The following is a 17773-nucleotide window of genomic DNA, read 5'->3' as shown; positions in this document are numbered from 1 at the left end:
TCTTTCTTCCTGTCTTCATTCCCTCCCTTCTTTATCCCTTCACATAGGGCAGCAAGTTTGGTTAGGGTCTCTGCCCAGATATCCCCCCCCCCCCCCACCCCCCCCCCCCACCTTACAATCGAAACCAAAGCATGGCACTGTAAATAAAGGCGAGGCAAACGAAATATTAGGGATGCTACAGCGCGATTGCCCTTTTGCAGCGTGGATCCATCTTATTTCTTTTGGTGCTGGCCTTGAAGAGCTGCTATGTCAATGTGCAGAACCGGCACCCCGCCCCATGCGTGGGGATTGACGGCGGCTGTCCATAAGTGAGGGTGGCCGGATAATGCTCTCGCATTCTATTCTTAAAGGCAAAGCTGCTGTTCTCTTTGTTTTGCCACAATCAGAAGCCAGTCTCAGTGCATTGGTGAATTTTTATTCCAGAGAAACAAATAAAGGACGAATGCAGGCAAAAGAGTTGCAATGTCTTGTGTCATTAGCCTTAACAAGTGTTACAGGAAGATATTCCACCTATATTCCCCCCCAAAAAAGGAAAGGAAAGATCTCTGGGCAATTGCATTTTCTTGTTTTTTCCAAATGAAACTGACTTGCAGCTAAACGTTTTGGGCTATTGCTTAATTGTGTACTCACCGATTTCCTTCTGAAGGGCTAAAAGTCAAGAATCTATTTGTTTCATGTGTCTGCATCGCCATCCAGGCAGTGGTGTACTAAAGAATAAAATGGGATTCTTGTGTGATAATGCCACAGCAAACAGCATCAGCCTTCTCATAGCTGCGCATCATGCACATTGGCAGTGAACTGGGTTCTACTCCATGACACTTCGCCAACACTGTGCCGCAGTGACCGCTTTGAGAGCCTCACGGGTAGAGCTCCGCACCTGCCACTACAAAATCTTCTAGAACCCTGTAATTTTGGCATGAAACATAACACGGAGTGGACTGGCTTAGTTTGAACTTCTTTTTTATTCAAACTGGTGCTTTGATCCCCATCAGCTTCAAGTGTATTAAAAGGGCTTGCCTCAGTTCCAAAAAATTATATGTAACCTTTGAGTTTCAAAATTGAGAGTCATTAAGTCAGGCATGCATTGCTGATGCCTGTTGTGACAGTCACTCCGGAGACCTAGCTGTCAGTGCATCCACTCGAGTGACATAGAATATATGCCAGTACGCATAAACTTGGATCGAACTGAAATCCACGTTTTTTTGGTTTGGAAATCACTGAACATACTTGCTGGCTTTTCCACCAGTAAATTTGTTTTTGGTTTTGCTGGTGCTGCTCATTCCACTTAGCAGCCGGCTTCCCAAAATACCCTTGAGACTGGCTGCATGCCATGAGAGTCATGTGATAATGGCACTTGTGCTGTTGGCCATTTGTTCACTGCATGGTTTCATTGTTACTTAGATGGTAGTTGCTCTCAGAGTTAAGGGACATGCAGTGACCTTTTGTTTGTTATATCTGTCAAAAGGTTTGTTCCTGAAAGCACTTTGTTCTCTACCAGTTAGCCTTGTGGTGTTCATGGGATACAACTGCTGCTACCTACGCTGAATTGTCAAATTTGCTGTACTGTATATTGTCCACATAAATGCACTGTGCAGTGAGCTGATATCTAAAGACAGTATTTTGAGGCCCATCCCCTTTAAGCATTAACCAGAAATGCTATGCTTTTATGCAATTAGGATTTCAGTGTTACAGTGCTACTGTACTATTTACAAGTCCAGTTTGGCCTTTGCATCTTTTGCCATTTGTGCTATGTAGAAAGCCATATTTATGCACATGATTAACGCACTTGCATAGTTGGTGCTACCTGTACGTTAGTCTTTAAAATTTGGGGAAATAGATATCAGACAGTTATAGCATATCGTTACCGTGTTTATGTTACCGGACCCAGCAAGCGATGTCTGCGCATGTGCCGCCACTTACCGGTTCGCAAGCACTTTACGGAATCTCTTTTAGCGTTGCGGAGAGTTAGCGTTCGCTCATAAACAAACATGGGGGCACCCTGCACGGCCGCTTCAGACCAAATACAGCACCGCCGCCGCATTCTTCGGCACCATTTCTCGCTATACATGAAGACATTCGCTTTTAATTTGCAAACTCTCACTCGCACGTTGAGGTTTGAGTAGCAACTAGGCCATGTTTTTGAGATTATTTGCCGATTTTTGAGCAGTTAAGCCTGACTATATGTTGTGTACATAGCCAAATAGCAACGACTACACTGCAACTCTCCAGTTTTGTGCCCGATTGAACAGTTTTCTATATGTTCATGATTTTTTTTCTCGAAATAAAAAAGACTGGTAATTGTCTTGGTATATTCATCAGTAATTACAGAAAATAAAAAGTATTTCCAGCCCAGAGTTGGCGCGCTTTAACTTACTGCCCCTAGATGGCGCCACAGTGTTCACATCCAAACACATAAAGAAGCGACGATGCGGCACGGCAAACAGGTGTCGTAGTTGTGATTTTTTTACAGTGCTCGCAACGCAATATGCACTGTGTATGCAAGCTTACTGAGGTCTACGTAGTGAAATTGTCTACTGGCCAGGGTAGGCAAAGGTGTCTAGCTTCACGGGCACATTTGAAAAGCCGCTGAGTCGGCTGTTAGCATAAGTGTGGTCGGTACGTCTTTATATGCAGAGAAAAAGATTATTAAAGTGTAGCATTTACCTTCATAGAAATGATTGCAATGAATCCGTATTTTTTTTATTATTAAAAACTGGGCATCTGCCATCATCATCACTCGTTTTAGCCTTACGGTAACTTGTTACGGGAGAGATGGTACGCTAAAACGTCTTCTGCCGTGCGCCGCGCTAACCGGAAAATGTTTATGTTACCGGTAAACGGTAACATAAACATGGTAACGATATGCTATAGCTCTCTATTGACCACAGTAAATTTTCCCTATAATAAACACCTCTGAAATCATATTTCTTTTCTTCTTTTTTCTGACAGAAAAGTTATTTTATTGTGTGCAAAAGTACAGTAGAAAGTAGGAGAATGAAAGGGAATTTAGCTTGAAGAGTTGTAGAATATCAGCTGGATGGAATGACTGGAGGCAGTTGTCATGCACTATGAGTGTGTGGTCACATCGTTCGTTTGCTTCCCAACACATTTTGTGCATTTGATGCATGACAGCCCTAGTTGTTTATGGGCCACAAGACAACTCGCACAAGACAGTGCTCATCTATGTGCGCCTCCTGAACCCGTGCGCAGAACCCCCTGGGCCAGATTCCCCTGCGGGACGCCCGGGTGGAAGAGGTGCTCCACCTGTCAGACAGTGATGAGGACGAGACGGGAGCGGACAAGAGTGAGCGCTCGACCACCGGTCAGCAGCAGCAGCAGTTCACGGTGGCCCTGCTGCCTCGCAACCAGAGCCCCACCTACCTGCTCTTCCCCACCCGGCAGGAGATGGTGAGTCGCCACACGCTGCTGCTGCTTGGTTGCCTTCGCTGAGTGAGGTTGCACTGCTGTGAGGGCGCAGCCGGCAAACCACACACTAGCAACTGCTTGAATGTTCTCATTCACAAGTCTTTTGTGTGGAGGGTTGAAGTTAAGAAAACAATATCTTAGTAGCTATGATGCCACAAATGCTTGATGTGTGATCCTGGACAGCTTTGCTCACTAGAATGGAATGGCAACTGGTACCTTGCCAAACTTTGCTTGTCCACTTTTGCGGTCACGTTTTGCTTACTTACAGACTGAGGTGTGTGGGTAGTTCAACATTTCAAATGGAACTGATGGAACAATTCAAATTGAGTGGAGAACGCCTGTTATATTGCAGTGCAATAATAATATGCTCCTTGACTAGTTCTGCCAGCATTTTTCTTCGGAGATCAGTAACAGAGCATGACAAACCATATTATTGGTGGCCAGGTCAGAAATTTCAAAAGCAATGATGCTGTGCAGTGATGTTAGTTAATGCACCAAGGGATGCCTAATTTTATTTATTTTGTTTTCCCTGCAAAGACTTTTTCATGAGCAACCATTGAGGCAGGGTGGAGCAAACAGTGCTAAAATGCAGACCTTTCTCCCCTGCTTGCATAATGTCTGTTTCGTGTTGTGGCATGCATACCCCTGTAGCTATGCCACTGATCAGTACAGTCGCCGACCGATTTTTCGGACTTGAAGGAACCTGAAAAATGATCCGAATAATCGAACAGTCCGGAAAATCTGTGAAGTACCAAAAATCACTTTATTGAGATGAAATCGGCTTAAAAATGTCACTGATTTTATCTTGCGGAAAATTTCTCTTGCTAGCGACGATTTGCACCTGTGTTTGCGCCAAAGTTGTACTTTCACTGTACACGCTAGACAGCAAGGTCATGGCGTTTAGTTGAATGCTTCCCACACTTCTTTGACGGACCCGGCGGGGCCATGTTGTCCACAACCCGAGTGTGCACCACACGCTCGTCAAACACACGCAAAGATAAGGCACTTTTCGTTCAGAGTGGCGGAACTGCCGGACGCAATAACAAACGGTGAACGGATGTAACTTCGTGAAGACTGAGCGCCACTCGGTCAACGCGGTCAGAGAAACCCAAGTGACTAAACGGCGAATGGCGAACGTATGAGACCCGCTACGGTGGCTTAGTGGTTAGGGCGCTCGGCTGTTGATCTGGAGTACCCGGGTTGGAACCCGATCACGGCGGCCGCATTTCGATGGAGGCGAAGCGCAAAGGCGCCCGTGTGCTGTGCGATGTCGGTGCACGTTAAAGATCCCCAGGTGGTCGAAATTATTCCGGAGCCTTCCATTACGGCACCTCTTTCTTCCTTTCTTCTCTCAGTCCCTCCTTTATCCGTTCCCGCCGAGATGTGAGATAGCTCCTGCACAAATTCCTTCTCCCTACAACCAATTTTCAACGTATGGGACAAGCGATAACTGCCCGCGACAACGTCGGCGACAAAAGCAAGTTGACGGCGATGACAATTCGGCTGCCACCTCAAAGTGTCTGAGTTCGCAGGGACCTCTACTCTGAAAAATGAGGTATCGAAAGTATGTCAAGCCAATCCAACTGCAGCGTATATCCATCTCAATCCAAGATGGCGCCTTTTGCGCTGGCGAAAAGACGATAAGATGGCTGATTTTGGCCCACAGGAGACTGAGATTAGTCCGAAAAATCTTCGAACTTTTAAAGTCCGAAATATTCGTCGCAAATATGTATGCGCTTCTATGGGGTGACTGACGGTGCCTCATCTGGGTCCGAAATATCCCACAAGTCCGAATTATTGGAGTCCGAATTACCCGTCGGCTACTGTACTTAGTAGAAAACTTGGCTTCACATAAATGAGGTGTAAGCAGTAATGAGTGCAAAAATGCTGCAGATACCTTGTACTGGCAGAGCTCTAGGGGCAGAATAGCTTGTATGTCCAGTATTATATATTGTTAAAAAGTGTCTTGCACAATGAAGATCAGCTTGTGCAATGTGCATAGTACATTACATTTTCTTTTTTTGTGTGTGCTATTTCAGAAACTGGTGCTGTTGCAAAAAGCAGCCAGATGGGAATACAGTAGAATCTCATTAATACATTCGCAGTTCGTACCATGACCATTAAAAACAATTAAAAATTTAATGACTTACACTCATTTTCTATCTGGTTAATATGTCCGGATCATACAATTTCCCAGAGACTGCGTTCATAATTCTGTGAAATTTTGATCTTATGATACATTTAGCTATCCATAGCAGATATGCACTTACACAGGAATATGTCTATTTATGGCAGGTAGTGACAGCTGATCCGGATCATGAGATGGAAATAACTATAGAAGGATAAGAATGGGGTGGAGCACGTATGGCAGGTTCTCTCAGATCATGAATGGCAGTTTACTGATGTCCCTCAATACAAAAGTGTACAACAGCTGTATCTCACCAGTACTCACCTACGGAGCACAAACGTGGCGGCTAACGAAAAGAGTTCAGCTTAAGTTAAGGACAACACAGCTAGCCATGGAAAGAAAAATGACAGGTGTAACGTTAAGAGACCGGAAGCGGGCAGAGTGGGTGAGGGAACAAACACGGGCTAATGACATCCTGGTCGAAATCAAGAGGGAGGAATAGGCTTGGGCAGGACATGTAATGCGAAGGCAAGACAGCCGCTGGTCCTTAAGGGTAACGGAGTGGGTTCCAAGAGAAGGCAAGCATATCAGGGGGCGGCAGAAGGTTAGGTGGGCGGTTGAGATTAAGAAGTTTGCAGGCAAAGGGTGGATGCAGCTGGCACAGGCCAGGGTTAATTGGAGAGACATGGGAGAGGCCTTTGCCCTGCAGTGGGCATAGTCAGGCTGGTGATCATCAGATGACTTACACGAAAACTGGCTGTGCCTAGTGCCACATGACATAAGCAGAAGAGCAGTGGCAGTTGCCCGCAGGGGCAGCTTCTCTGCAGTGGACAAGTGCAGTGGGGCGAAGCATTGTAAAGGCAATGTATGAACACTGAACATGCGAGCAGGTTGTAGCATGTGCAGAAGTCAGCTGCCAAAGGGGTTTTTTCGCATTGCATAAGTGTTTTGGAGCGAAGCATTCATGGTGGCAGTGACCACGTTTTGGCTACTTTCGTGCAAACCTTGCCGGTCACCAGACTGGTTACATTGCAAAGTTTCTTTCACTCTGAGGACACCGCACATGGGCATATAAGTCTACAAGCAGGAGAGAATCTCTTCAGGATTTGCGCCAACAAGCGTTGACGGCCATTTTTAATGAATTGAAGTGTCTCTGAATGCCTTTGCAGTATATTCTTGTCACAATTTTGAAAAACTTAAGGATTTGGATACCTTTTCATTGATTATATGCTTTTTTCCTATATTTTTGAATATATAGCATAAAAATTTGGCTCTACATACTTTTACAGGCAAAAATTTGTTTTGAAAGTAGACTTTTTGTGTTTCGCTTTGAAATTCATTTTATTTCCTGCACTGTGCAGCAATTGCTACATCTGGCATGCATTGGGGTCCACTTAATATGAATCTGAGTAAAGAACTCACTTTATTTGTGACTTGTTTTGCAAAGTAGTTTCGTGCTGTTATACTGCATACCACACAGCAGAGTTGATTAAACTGGCTCCCGAGATAGGTGTCTGAGAACAGTTAAGGACGTCAGCTTGAACTCCATTCTGAGATTGTAAGAATATCTTTCCGGTTTGTTCCGTCAATGCCTACAGTGCCGCGCAGTGCACTTAATGTTGCACCAATAAAATGAGGCAAAAGCTTGTATTGCTGCTGGCCACTTTGGAGCTATTTAGTTTCTTTCCTTCAAATTACATTAAATGCATGCATACTTGCTTTCAAGCCTTTGCAGCCGTTTAGTTGTTTCTACATAACTGTATTTAACACTTGCGCGCTTTCTTATTATGAACCATGCTTTCATCCGGCTACTGCAGTGCTTTATGCATGTGCAAGAAAAACGAAGCTGCAAAAAAAAAACACTCCGAGTGTTGGTGACTCTGAACGAGTGAAATGCCTTGCAGGTTTTTTGTTTTTCTATCTAGGCCCTCTTTTGTGCTTTCTTTTCTACATGCTGAGTACACTGCCTACTCTAGTGCATACCTCACTAGAGAGGGACTAGGTGGGCATCTCCTTGAGTGCACCCTTTTTGTTTGTTTCTTTTTGGCATTTCATGGGCAACTTGGAAGTAACAGCTTTACAGGGAGCTCTGTCTGGTAAAAGCAATATCAGTGTCATCGTCAAAGTGCGGGGTTGGCAGTGAGAACGTTATTCAGGTGGCCTGGGAAGTATGCAATCCTGAGAATGTTCCAGTACTTGTGAAGGCCTGTTAGTCCACCATGTTTGGGGAAATGCCACAAGATAGAATGCGTTTCAAGTCAAGGGAGTAATTACTCATTATACTCTGTGACAACTTCCCTTGCCAATGCAGCCAAAGCTAAATAGCCAAAACACACCCGCTCCTCCTGTGCAGCAGAATGTAGTCCCCGGTTGCAGTTAATGGTTTCGTCTGAAAGCACCGTATACTATTGGTGAAACCCGTTATTCAAGGCATACTTGTAATACAACTGCATGTTTTATACTTTAGGACGTCACGGCAAACAAAGTTTCTTTGATTACAGCGAGCTGTTTGGCAAGTCCGGTTGCACAAAGCTTCCATAGATGGCACCAGCTATACTAGTGACAGAGTGAAGCAACCATGCAGCAGCTATTAGCAGAATGACACATTTATGGACACCTCACCCCAGTAGCTTTTTCTTCATTGCCAAGAAAACTTGCCAAGCATAGCATCCACCTGAGAGCAGCTCCCATCTGTCTGTGCTTAGGTGGATTGTTTCCTTGGTTATGGGCCTCGAGCAGACACTGTTGTTTGTAAAGAGAAGGATGATTAGGATTAGATTTTAATGGCACAAACGCAGCTTGGCCAGCGAGTACTATGGCTGACATGTTTTGGTGGGCATGAGGCGGTGTGAAAGGCCCATTCGCACAGCCTTTTTTGACTGGTCCCCATTCCTGCGGCATACGAGGTGGATGCTTAAGCCCCTAAGCCTGTGCTACAGTTTAGGATATGGAGGTGGTGGGTTAAACTTACCAGTGCCACTTCGTCACTCCCCCCCACCCCCCACAGAAGTGCTGAAAGTCTGGAGAACTCTTGCAGCATTCAACATTCTTCTCTTTTTTCTTTTACCACTATGAACACTGGTTGAAACTGGGACAGCTTGAATTTTTACTTATGGCATCACTCTAATGTCCACAATCGCAATGTGTGTTCAGTAAAAAATCCTACCTAATAGTCTTTTCGCACAGCTCTGCTGGTGATGGAACAATGCGTAACGTTGTTGCAGTACCTATCAGCATTGCCCCCTTGTTGTGACGTAATCTGCTGCACCCTTGCAGGATGCATGGCTGTACCACCTGACAGTGGTGTCTTCGGGGGAGAGTGCCTCGGGCAGCCAGTACGAACAGCTGGTCAGCCGGCTACTTGAGGTGGATGGTGACCCAGGTGAGACAAGGGCATTCATTCTCTCATTTTCTTCATTTTCGCAGTTGTTGTCGAGCATCAGGAGGTCCTTGAAGGGGGCAACTTAATGCATTCAGTGGATAGAGTGCACTGCTAAGAGCATTCCAACCAAGTTATGTGTGGTCCCACATGGTACGCAGCGCTCTCAAATAGAGACCTAAATGACTCCTCTCTGCCTTTGTGCCATTGGAAACCAGCCACTGTGGGGTATCTATGCTTGCTCTCTGTGCCGCTTCTCAAGATATTTGTGAAAACCAGGCTTCCATAGGCAACGGCAACCATATACAGTGGTCCTGGTCAGGGAGGCTATGCTCCTGCAGTCAAAGGTCAGAAGAAAACCAGAGAGGTAGAGTTGAGGAAAATGGTATAAGCCCACTATTGCACTGTTGATTTTTTCACTCCATTGTGCAGCAAGGTTGCTTGTTTCTCTCCATGAATCATGGCATCATATGTGGCTCGCTAAGCTAACTCATAACTGTACTGTTGGGACGAAACTCTTAGAACGTGCATAGGGCTCAGTCTACCAATGATTCCTTAATTTCACTGCTGTATTTGACAGCTCACGAGCCCCACTTTCTTGGCCACAATTGTGGCATTAACTGACTGCAGAACGTATTTACACCAATGTAAGTCGACCCCCCCAACATCACATTTCAGAAAAAAAAATCAAAAAAACTTCGAGGTCGCATAAACTTGGCCTTTAAATAAAACGTGATAGCATTATCCTGCGGCCAACACTTATCGCCAGCTGCTATTGGCTGCTGTGAGCAAGTGTGCCCATGGGCACATTCAAAAACGAAAATGTTCTAATCACTGGACTACTCGTCCTCACTAGCGCTGCTGTCATGATCGCTGCTGTAGTCCCATAGCAGGTCATTGTAACGTCGCCGTGCAACGAAATCCTGCACTTCGCAAACAGCCACATCACGACATCGCGTGGAACAGCTGAAAATTTTGCCTCGCTGCAACTGCCACACCTGTATCACCCGTTGCGAACGCTGAACTTGTGGCCTGGCGCAGAGTTGTTTGTTTCTTCAGCGTAAAGAATGCCATATTAAATGTAGCCATGAACAAGTGCCGGTCCCTTACCGGGCCTGGAGCACACATGACTAGTGACGGAGCGAGCACCAAATTAAAACTTGTGAAACGCAGCCGGCTGTAGTCAAATGCATCAGAGCCAAAGAAAAACTACATGTGAGCGGCGTCGACTCTGCCGTGAGCTACCGACACCCCCCAGCACTGCTGCCCTTCATTGCCATGTAGTGGTGTCACCACGATTGGAACAGCAGCCCTTCCATCAACTGTCGACACTCCCTTGAGTGCCGAGTGCGCAGTTGAAAGTAAAAAAAAAAAAAAACTTTGAGAACGCTTATTAAGAGTTTGCGTTATCGGTCCGCCGCCGCTTATCAGCAGACGCAATCTGTGGCCACGTGGGGGGGTGGGCTGGTGCAGGTTTGCTGCTTATCAACAGCCGCCATCGGCCGCCGCGCGCGGGGAGGGGACGCCGGTTTTGCGCGTTGACATAGCAGCTGCTCAAGGCCCCACTTCGAATTTTCAAAATGTGAAAAATAGGTGTACTTATAATCGTGTATATACGGTATGTTGTAGTTTGGTGGCCACTGACACATACTAGAGATTTTTGTCTCCAATAGTGCACGGCAGCTAGAAGTGGCTTGTTTTCTGCCAGCCACATTAGGCATTGTGGATATGAAATATGTGTTAATACAGTTGAACCCCTCAATAACGAAAGCCTTCGAGAATGAAATTCTCTCGGCAACGAAAAATTCTGGCACCCCTGGCGAACTTTCATAGAGTTCAATGCATTTGCCCCCTCTCAACAGCGAGGAGTTTTTAAAAAGCAGTCCGCCGCATTAATGAAAGTTTGAGGCAGTGATCTGCAACATGTTTTAGGCACATCAGCCATTTGGGAACAGAGAAGTGGCAAAACTGCAGCAGCACACTCATCCGACAAGTCGAGGCCGTTCATTTCTGCCAACAAGCACCGGCGCAGCCAATGCTGTTTACTTTCTGTCAGTTCGGTAATGATGATGATAGCAATGAGATTTTTTTTTGTTCACTGAAAGTGGCTTTTTGCTAGCCCATTCATTGGCAACTATGCACGCACGTGATGTTTCACGTGACAACACCACCAGCCAACTGGGGAAGCATCTAGGCAGGACAACGAACCCTTCTTTACTTTTTGCTACCACGCCTCGTCCACGGCATGTGTTCACTGCTGACAGCATTTATTAATGGCTGTGTGTCACCACCAATGGCTATGGTCCAAACTACGCGACTGGCAATTGCGACGTTGGCGATGTTTCATACTGCACGAGACTGGCAAGGGTGGGGCTTAGTACAAGTGGGTGTGGCACCTACGTTTCTGTCACCTATAGGGCTGTTATAGAAATGTTTGGAATGCCCGTGTTTCTGAAAATTATGCACAGTGCACTTTAGTTGGGGAATTTTAATAAATTGTATCAAACCGAATTTCGTATCATCCATTGTAATATAGCTAGGTGCTTCGAACTGCTCCTCGATCGAAGTTTCAGTGCTGCAGATTGCTCTGAACTAGAAATTTTTGTGCTCCGAAAATTCCTCTCCACTGACTTTACCACGTCCCCTGGTTGCAGGGAGCGTGGTATGGCGCCACCCACTGCTGCTGCACAGCAAGGAACCCCTGAGTCAGCCCCTGACCAGCCTCGCCTCTGAAGAGCTCCAGTCACAGGCCCTGAGGCTCTTCAAGGTGGGCCTCTGGCCGTGCAGATGGCAGCACTCGCTGGCCTTTCTGGATTTTCTGTGCACATAGCACTTGATGACTTTGCCCACTGCCCCCTTTTGCTGTGTGAAATTCAGGGACTGTCATTTGGTTTTACAGTCAAACCTCGATACTATAGTATAGAGGTTTGACTGTATAACCAAAAGACAGTCCCTGAATTTATAATATCCCTGTCCTTATAAGGACAGCGATATTATGAATTATTGGCTAAATCGAACTCTTCCTAAATATTTTTGACAATCTCATGTAGGTAATTTCTGTTTTATACATCGAACGTGGTTGGCCATGAAACGGATGTATCGAACTCCACAGTGCGAAATGGTGCTTATTTCGCACTGTGGAGTTAGCACCCGTTCACGCCTCTGGCATCCGTCTACAGTGCCCTGGAAGCAGCACCGCAGGTGGTTGTAAGTTTGCAGTAACAATCCTGCACTCCTGTAGGCTGTCGCTGAGGTGGTGTAAACAGCGATGGCTTTTGCTCTTACGTACCGCTTTCCACGTGACACAGTTGTGATGTGGAGAAGCCACCGCTGCTGGCGCTTGTGTTCTTGGTGATGTGTGAAGAAAACCGCTTAACTGGCACTGGGTTTTTCGCGGCCTCCTCAGTAGCCGGGAGCGCCTTGAAAACGCCTCTAAAACCTGGGAAAATGTCTCTTCTTTTCTCTAGTAAGGATCGCCTGAATTGCCGTCCATTCACCGACTAAACTGCGGTCCTTTTGCGTGCGTTTCTATCGAATTTTGTATTATGAATTTTGGCTATGTCGAACCATTTTATGATTTTTTATCAGTTCGTTATAACGAGGTTTCAGTTAGAGTGGACTGGTAAAGAGCTATAAAATAGTTTTTTATATCCAAAATTCGTAATATGAAATTTCATAAAAACAATCGCGATGGAGACGATAAATTTAGTCAGCGAAAGAATGGCAACTGTGAGAGGCCTTTACTGTAGTTTTAGCACCATTTCAAAAGCGTTCGCGGCTATTGCGGAGGCCGCAAAAAATCGAGCGGCAAACGCTAGTAAAGTTGGCTTTGCTGCACAGCACTGCAGCACGTGGCACGTGGCGCCAGGTCAGGCGCCAGTTGTGGTGGCTCCCTCATATTGCAGCGGTGTTGCATAAAAGGACGCCATGACGAAAGCTATAAGCGTTTTCGCCACTGCCACTCCGTGCCAGTCGATGTGGGCAGAGGATGGCTGCTGGAAAGCCACAACAACCGAGCACATTGCTGGTTCTGGGGCGCTATCGAAGGGTGTGAGAGGCGCAAACGGGTGTCGACCACCAGGCTACCAGCTGTTCTCGCCGCTATATCATCAGTGGCGCTGTTAGCAAATGCGAGATAAAGCATGAACTGGTGGCGTGAACGCTTGCCACTCCATCACCAGTCACCCGTGCAGTGAGGCAAAGCCTGCCGCCTGCCATCCGATCAGGCACAGCTTTGTACTCGGCAGATCGATATATCTGTTTTATGGCAAACCGTATTCGATACATAAAGTAAGAAATGCATGTGTTTGTAAAAAACATTTAGGAACAATTCCATACAGCCAATAATTCATAATATCCGTGTTCGTTGTAACAAGGTTTGACTGTACTCACCTTTGTCTGGTGAGGGTCAGTCAGCTTGCAACACTTTCTTTGCCCTGCTCATGGTCTTGCTATAAAAGTGGTGACTCCACCTCTCGTGAAACGTGGCCACATAGTTAACAGAAAAGAATGCAGCATTTTTCAGTTCAGGTTATTTCTTGTTTTCATGTTTGTTATTAACTTGTTCATCCAGTTTCTGGAGTACTCCTGACGCACCACGGTTGAAATGTTTGACCAGAAGGAAGGTGTGGAAAGAACAGTCTAAATAAAACTTAAGCTTAAGGTATTGCTATCGAGTTCATTGTTGCATTAAATAGGCTACTTAGGAATGTTTATGCACAGCAAAGTAGCCTGTTCATTTTAGTGCAATAACAACAGACATGTTCAAACGTGCTCGTACATATCAGGCAGCCAGCATGCCAGATTGGATCAAGCAAACATCCAGATGGAGAGAGTTTCAGTAGTCAATGTCAGTGGCTCAAATCATCCCTTGCCATCAAAGACTGTGATGGCTCAGGGTCATCATTGCTGAGCTCCTTTTTGTCCCTGTCCAGTCTGTGCAGCTCTTTATGGGTGTGCCCCTGGAAGCATCAGGCATCGACTACCACGTGGCCCTGGCTCAGAATGCCCTGGCACAATGTCTGTCATGTCCCGCCCTGCAGAACGAGGTGTTCTGCCAGCTCATCAAGCAGACCTCACCCCACCCTTGTGGCCACCGGCTTGCGGGCGTCCAGGTCTGGGTTGCACCTTATTCTGTTTCAAAGTGGTGTAACAGCATCACCCAGTGATTACTCCTCTAGCTTTGCTCAGTGCTCTGTGTGCAGGTCTGAATTACTCCCTTTTCATTCTCAGAAGGGTGTCATGCTACACCTGATGAACCTGGCTATGCACTGTATGCCCTGGGCCCAGGAGCGGGCTACATTATCATTTTTGCTGCCAAGAAATAAAGAGGGTAGAGTGGTCACATAATGAGTGCCACTATGGCCACATAATGAATAACTGTGCAGTAAAACTATGACTATTTCTCATGTTTCCATCAATGGTTTATTGTGCACATGCTGGTGGGAGCATCAAAGCAGAACTGCTCCAGAATTGCAAGGGCCTCCGGCATCTTTCACAGTGCAATGTGGTGGAGCTCTACCGCACTGTGAAACACCCCTCACAATCAGCGCCGTCGCATGTGAGGAATCTTCACCGTACGAACTGTGAACGGCACATCACAAGTGTGCAGTTTTGGTGAACTGGAAGAAGAGAACCACGCGAATGGAAGCGAAGGAAACACTCAGCGGCACCTAAGCGAAGCAAGGAGGAGAAAAAAAGAGAGGGGAGGGCGGAATATCAACGAAGCACCAATCAGCATCTAAAATGTTGATTGGCTGGCTGATGCTGGCTGGTTGAGCCGCCATCGGTGTGGGCTACCATGACTGTTCTTGTAGGCCATTGTCAGAGATGCATGGGCTGTGAGTGACTCTCCAGCATGGAATTCAGGTTTTGAGCAGGACTGTTTTAACAACACGTTGCAGTGCCGGTCATACCTGGACACGGCCTCCCTTTGGGAGTCCATTCGAATTAACTGGTGCGAGACCCTTAGCGTCCGAATTAACAAGCGTACGATGCCATAGACTTACATAGGCATTGGCCAGGACCGAGCTGCCAGTTCGAATTATCTGGATTTCTAAATTAATGGGGGCTGAAATTGAGTCGCCACGGTGGCTCAGTGGTTAGGGCGCTCGACTACTGATTCGGAGTTCTCGGGTTCGAACCCGACCGCGGCAGCTGTGTTTTTATGGAGGAAAAACGCTAAGGCGCCCATGTGTTGTGTGATGTCAGATGTCAGTGCACATTAAAGATCCCCAGGTGGTCAAAATTATTCCGGCGCCCTCCACTACCACTTTCTTCCTTTCTTCTTTCACTCCCTCCTTTATCCCTTCCCTTACAGTGCGGTTCAGGTGTCCAATGATATATGAGACAGATACTGCGCCATTTCCTTTCCCCAAAAACCAATTATTATGCGGGTTGAAATAATGAGTTTTACTCTAGTTGAAAGCAATAGGTGTTAGGTGTCGTATGAAAATAATGTCAAAGACGGGAGCCATCTTTTGCATGGTTTTTAATGTGAAAGCATTATTGGCCTCCTAACCCAGAAAATGCTGCTGTATGGTGAGGCCTCCGAAATTAGTATGATGCGGGAAATGGCAAGAAATAAACAAGACATTGAATGAAGGTGACCTTGGCCAACCTGGAGAAATAAAATAAATATTGCCGTGACTGGGTTTCGAACGCACGGCGGCGTGAACAGATCCGCTCTGCTGGCCACTGCACGAGGACACTATGCTGTTGCCATAGCCAATCACGCCTCTTATTAAACTGCAACACACTCACGCTGTGCATTGCACGTTGCCGTCGTCATTAACTTCCATCTGTGTGCAAGTCATGAAAGGAAATGAACTGCTACATAATGGTTAGCAATGCTAAACCGCCAGCAATTTTTTCAATTCTTGCTCGAAGAAACATTCTTCATCTCGCTTCGTCATCAGGTGCATTTGCAAATGTACTGATTTTGCTGATCAGTAGCAGCTTGTCCAGAGGATACACATTTGGGATAGAGTGCAGAGCTTGGCTTATGGCAGCTGGAATAAGTTTCAGTGTGGATGAGAGGATGTGAATTGGTGGTGAAGTGGAGTTCCTGAGTTCCATGTTACTGATATACATAGTTATTCCTGCTTCGCACCCATCTTCAGATAAGTTGATTTTCTTGTTGTTTGCTTGCTGTTGGGTCCATTTATATATTTTTTATTTATTTTATTTAGTAATACTGCAGGCCAATACTTTGGCCCAAGCAGGAGGGGCATATCACAAACAAGAAAACACAGAAAAGCATATACAGTGCAACATGAAATGAACATAATGCACTAAAAGAAGCACAAATGATAACGTCAACATCGCTAACTTGCACAAAAATGATTTTGCAATGCAGCCATGAAGTCGTCAGACCGAAATACACTAATGGGAAGTGAATTCCAATCGTTCAACTTGGCTTCTTGGACCTTTCACTCAGTGTTGCCTGTCACGTCAGTCGTCTAATGTCTGCATCTTTTTTCATTGCCCTTGTTCCACACTTGTGGATCTTTTTCTTAGCTCATGTTCTTTCACAGGCCGCTGCCATTGTTGATTGCACAAGTGAGTGCCCACCGCTCATTTGTGTGAGGATTAGTTGGAGAGACATGGGAGAGGCCTTTGCCCTGCAGTGGGTCTAGTCGGGCCGCTGATGATGATGGTGCTTACCTGATCCTCTGCGTCGCGTGCAAAGGGCCAATGGCTCAAATCCTGGTGCCGCTGTTAATTCTCCAATGGTTAAAAAATATACCAAGTGTGGAACTTTACAGCCTGAACTAGGGAGCTGTCTGAGCCCTGTGAACAGAGCGGAGGTGTGGTCAGGGTGTGCTAATCAAGGTCCACACTAGAACGGTCCCTCTCACCAGAACACAATTTGCCCACCCCGGTGCAGTTATTGAGCACAACCACAGTTTCTCAAAACTATCTAGACGGAAAGAAGGTGCCACCGACTGTGGGAGTTTCTTCAAAAGTGCCTCATTTACTGCAAGAATGCTGGGAAGTTGTCACTTCATATTTGGCATGACTAAGTGCTGGGCTGAAATAGTGAATTCTGTGGTGCGATTGTAGCTGTGCTGCAGTGTTGGCCATCATGCACTCCTGTGTAGGCAGAATAAATTCTTTCAATAGCTTCTTTTCCCACTTCAATAAGTTTACCATAAGTATGTGGTTTGTATGCTATGAGGCTTGTGTGGAAATTAGCAAAGCATTTGTCGGGGCCTGCCTTGAGGATAGTTGTATTTCTGCAGCTTAGTCTATGTTTTGTGTGAAACAGTAGCTGAGCCAAATGCAAATTGTCCACTTCCCAGAATTGTTGTGCCTGCCCGTGGTGAACGAGTTACAGGGGTAGCTCTTTTCCCTGTGGGTTATTTTGAGAAGCTCTATGGCCACTTCTCCCTGTTGTGAATACACCTGCTGTATGCCTACCTGGTGTGATGTGACCTCTCTTGGGTGACGTGTTGAGCTTCCATCTTTGGTTCTCTTCCCTCTGGGCCCTGCAGCAGCTGCTGCTGTGTGCCACCCAGTCTCTGTTCCTGTGCGACTCCTCCTCAGAGAAGAATTCGCCCACCACCGACAAGGGGAGCCTGCAGCCCCCGGCCCTGCCACCGGTTCCCCCGTCCCAGCAGCCCCCTCCTCCGCCATCCCAGCAGCCGGCCGACTGGGTGCTGGTGCAGGGCTGGCAGCTGCTCTCCCTGGCTGTCGCCCTGTTCCCACCACGCAACCGCACCCGGTGGCTCCTGCGCAAGCACCTGCTCCGGCACTCGGACTCCAGGTGCTGTTTTAAATGCCCAGTTGCACTCACCCCCACTATGTGGGGCCCTGGGTTTGGATAAGGCTGAATGCTG

At 46.5% G+C, this 17773-nt stretch overlaps 1 protein-coding gene across 2 annotated transcripts in view; it reads left to right on the top strand.

The window, feature by feature from the left end:
* Nucleotides 1-17773, top strand: part of LOC144105335 (uncharacterized protein CG43867) — an 80135-nt gene that overhangs the window by 35158 nt on the left and 27204 nt on the right. For both annotated transcript variants that reach the window (XR_013308767.1, XM_077638471.1), the window contains exons 14-18: nucleotides 3211-3408; nucleotides 8831-8936; nucleotides 11588-11700; nucleotides 13868-14047; nucleotides 17429-17700. Coding sequence is in view for 1 of the 2 variants with exons in the window: in XM_077638471.1 (XP_077494597.1) it covers nucleotides 3211-3408; nucleotides 8831-8936; nucleotides 11588-11700; nucleotides 13868-14047; nucleotides 17429-17700 (869 nt within the window). In the remaining variant the exon portion in view is untranslated. The remainder of the gene's footprint in view (nucleotides 1-3210; nucleotides 3409-8830; nucleotides 8937-11587; nucleotides 11701-13867; nucleotides 14048-17428; nucleotides 17701-17773) is intronic.

This window comes from Amblyomma americanum, chromosome 9, assembly GCF_052857255.1.
Source record: "Amblyomma americanum isolate KBUSLIRL-KWMA chromosome 9, ASM5285725v1, whole genome shotgun sequence".
Taxonomy (NCBI): domain Eukaryota; kingdom Metazoa; phylum Arthropoda; class Arachnida; order Ixodida; family Ixodidae; genus Amblyomma; species Amblyomma americanum.
This window is presented reverse-complemented; position numbering and strand designations above follow the sequence as displayed.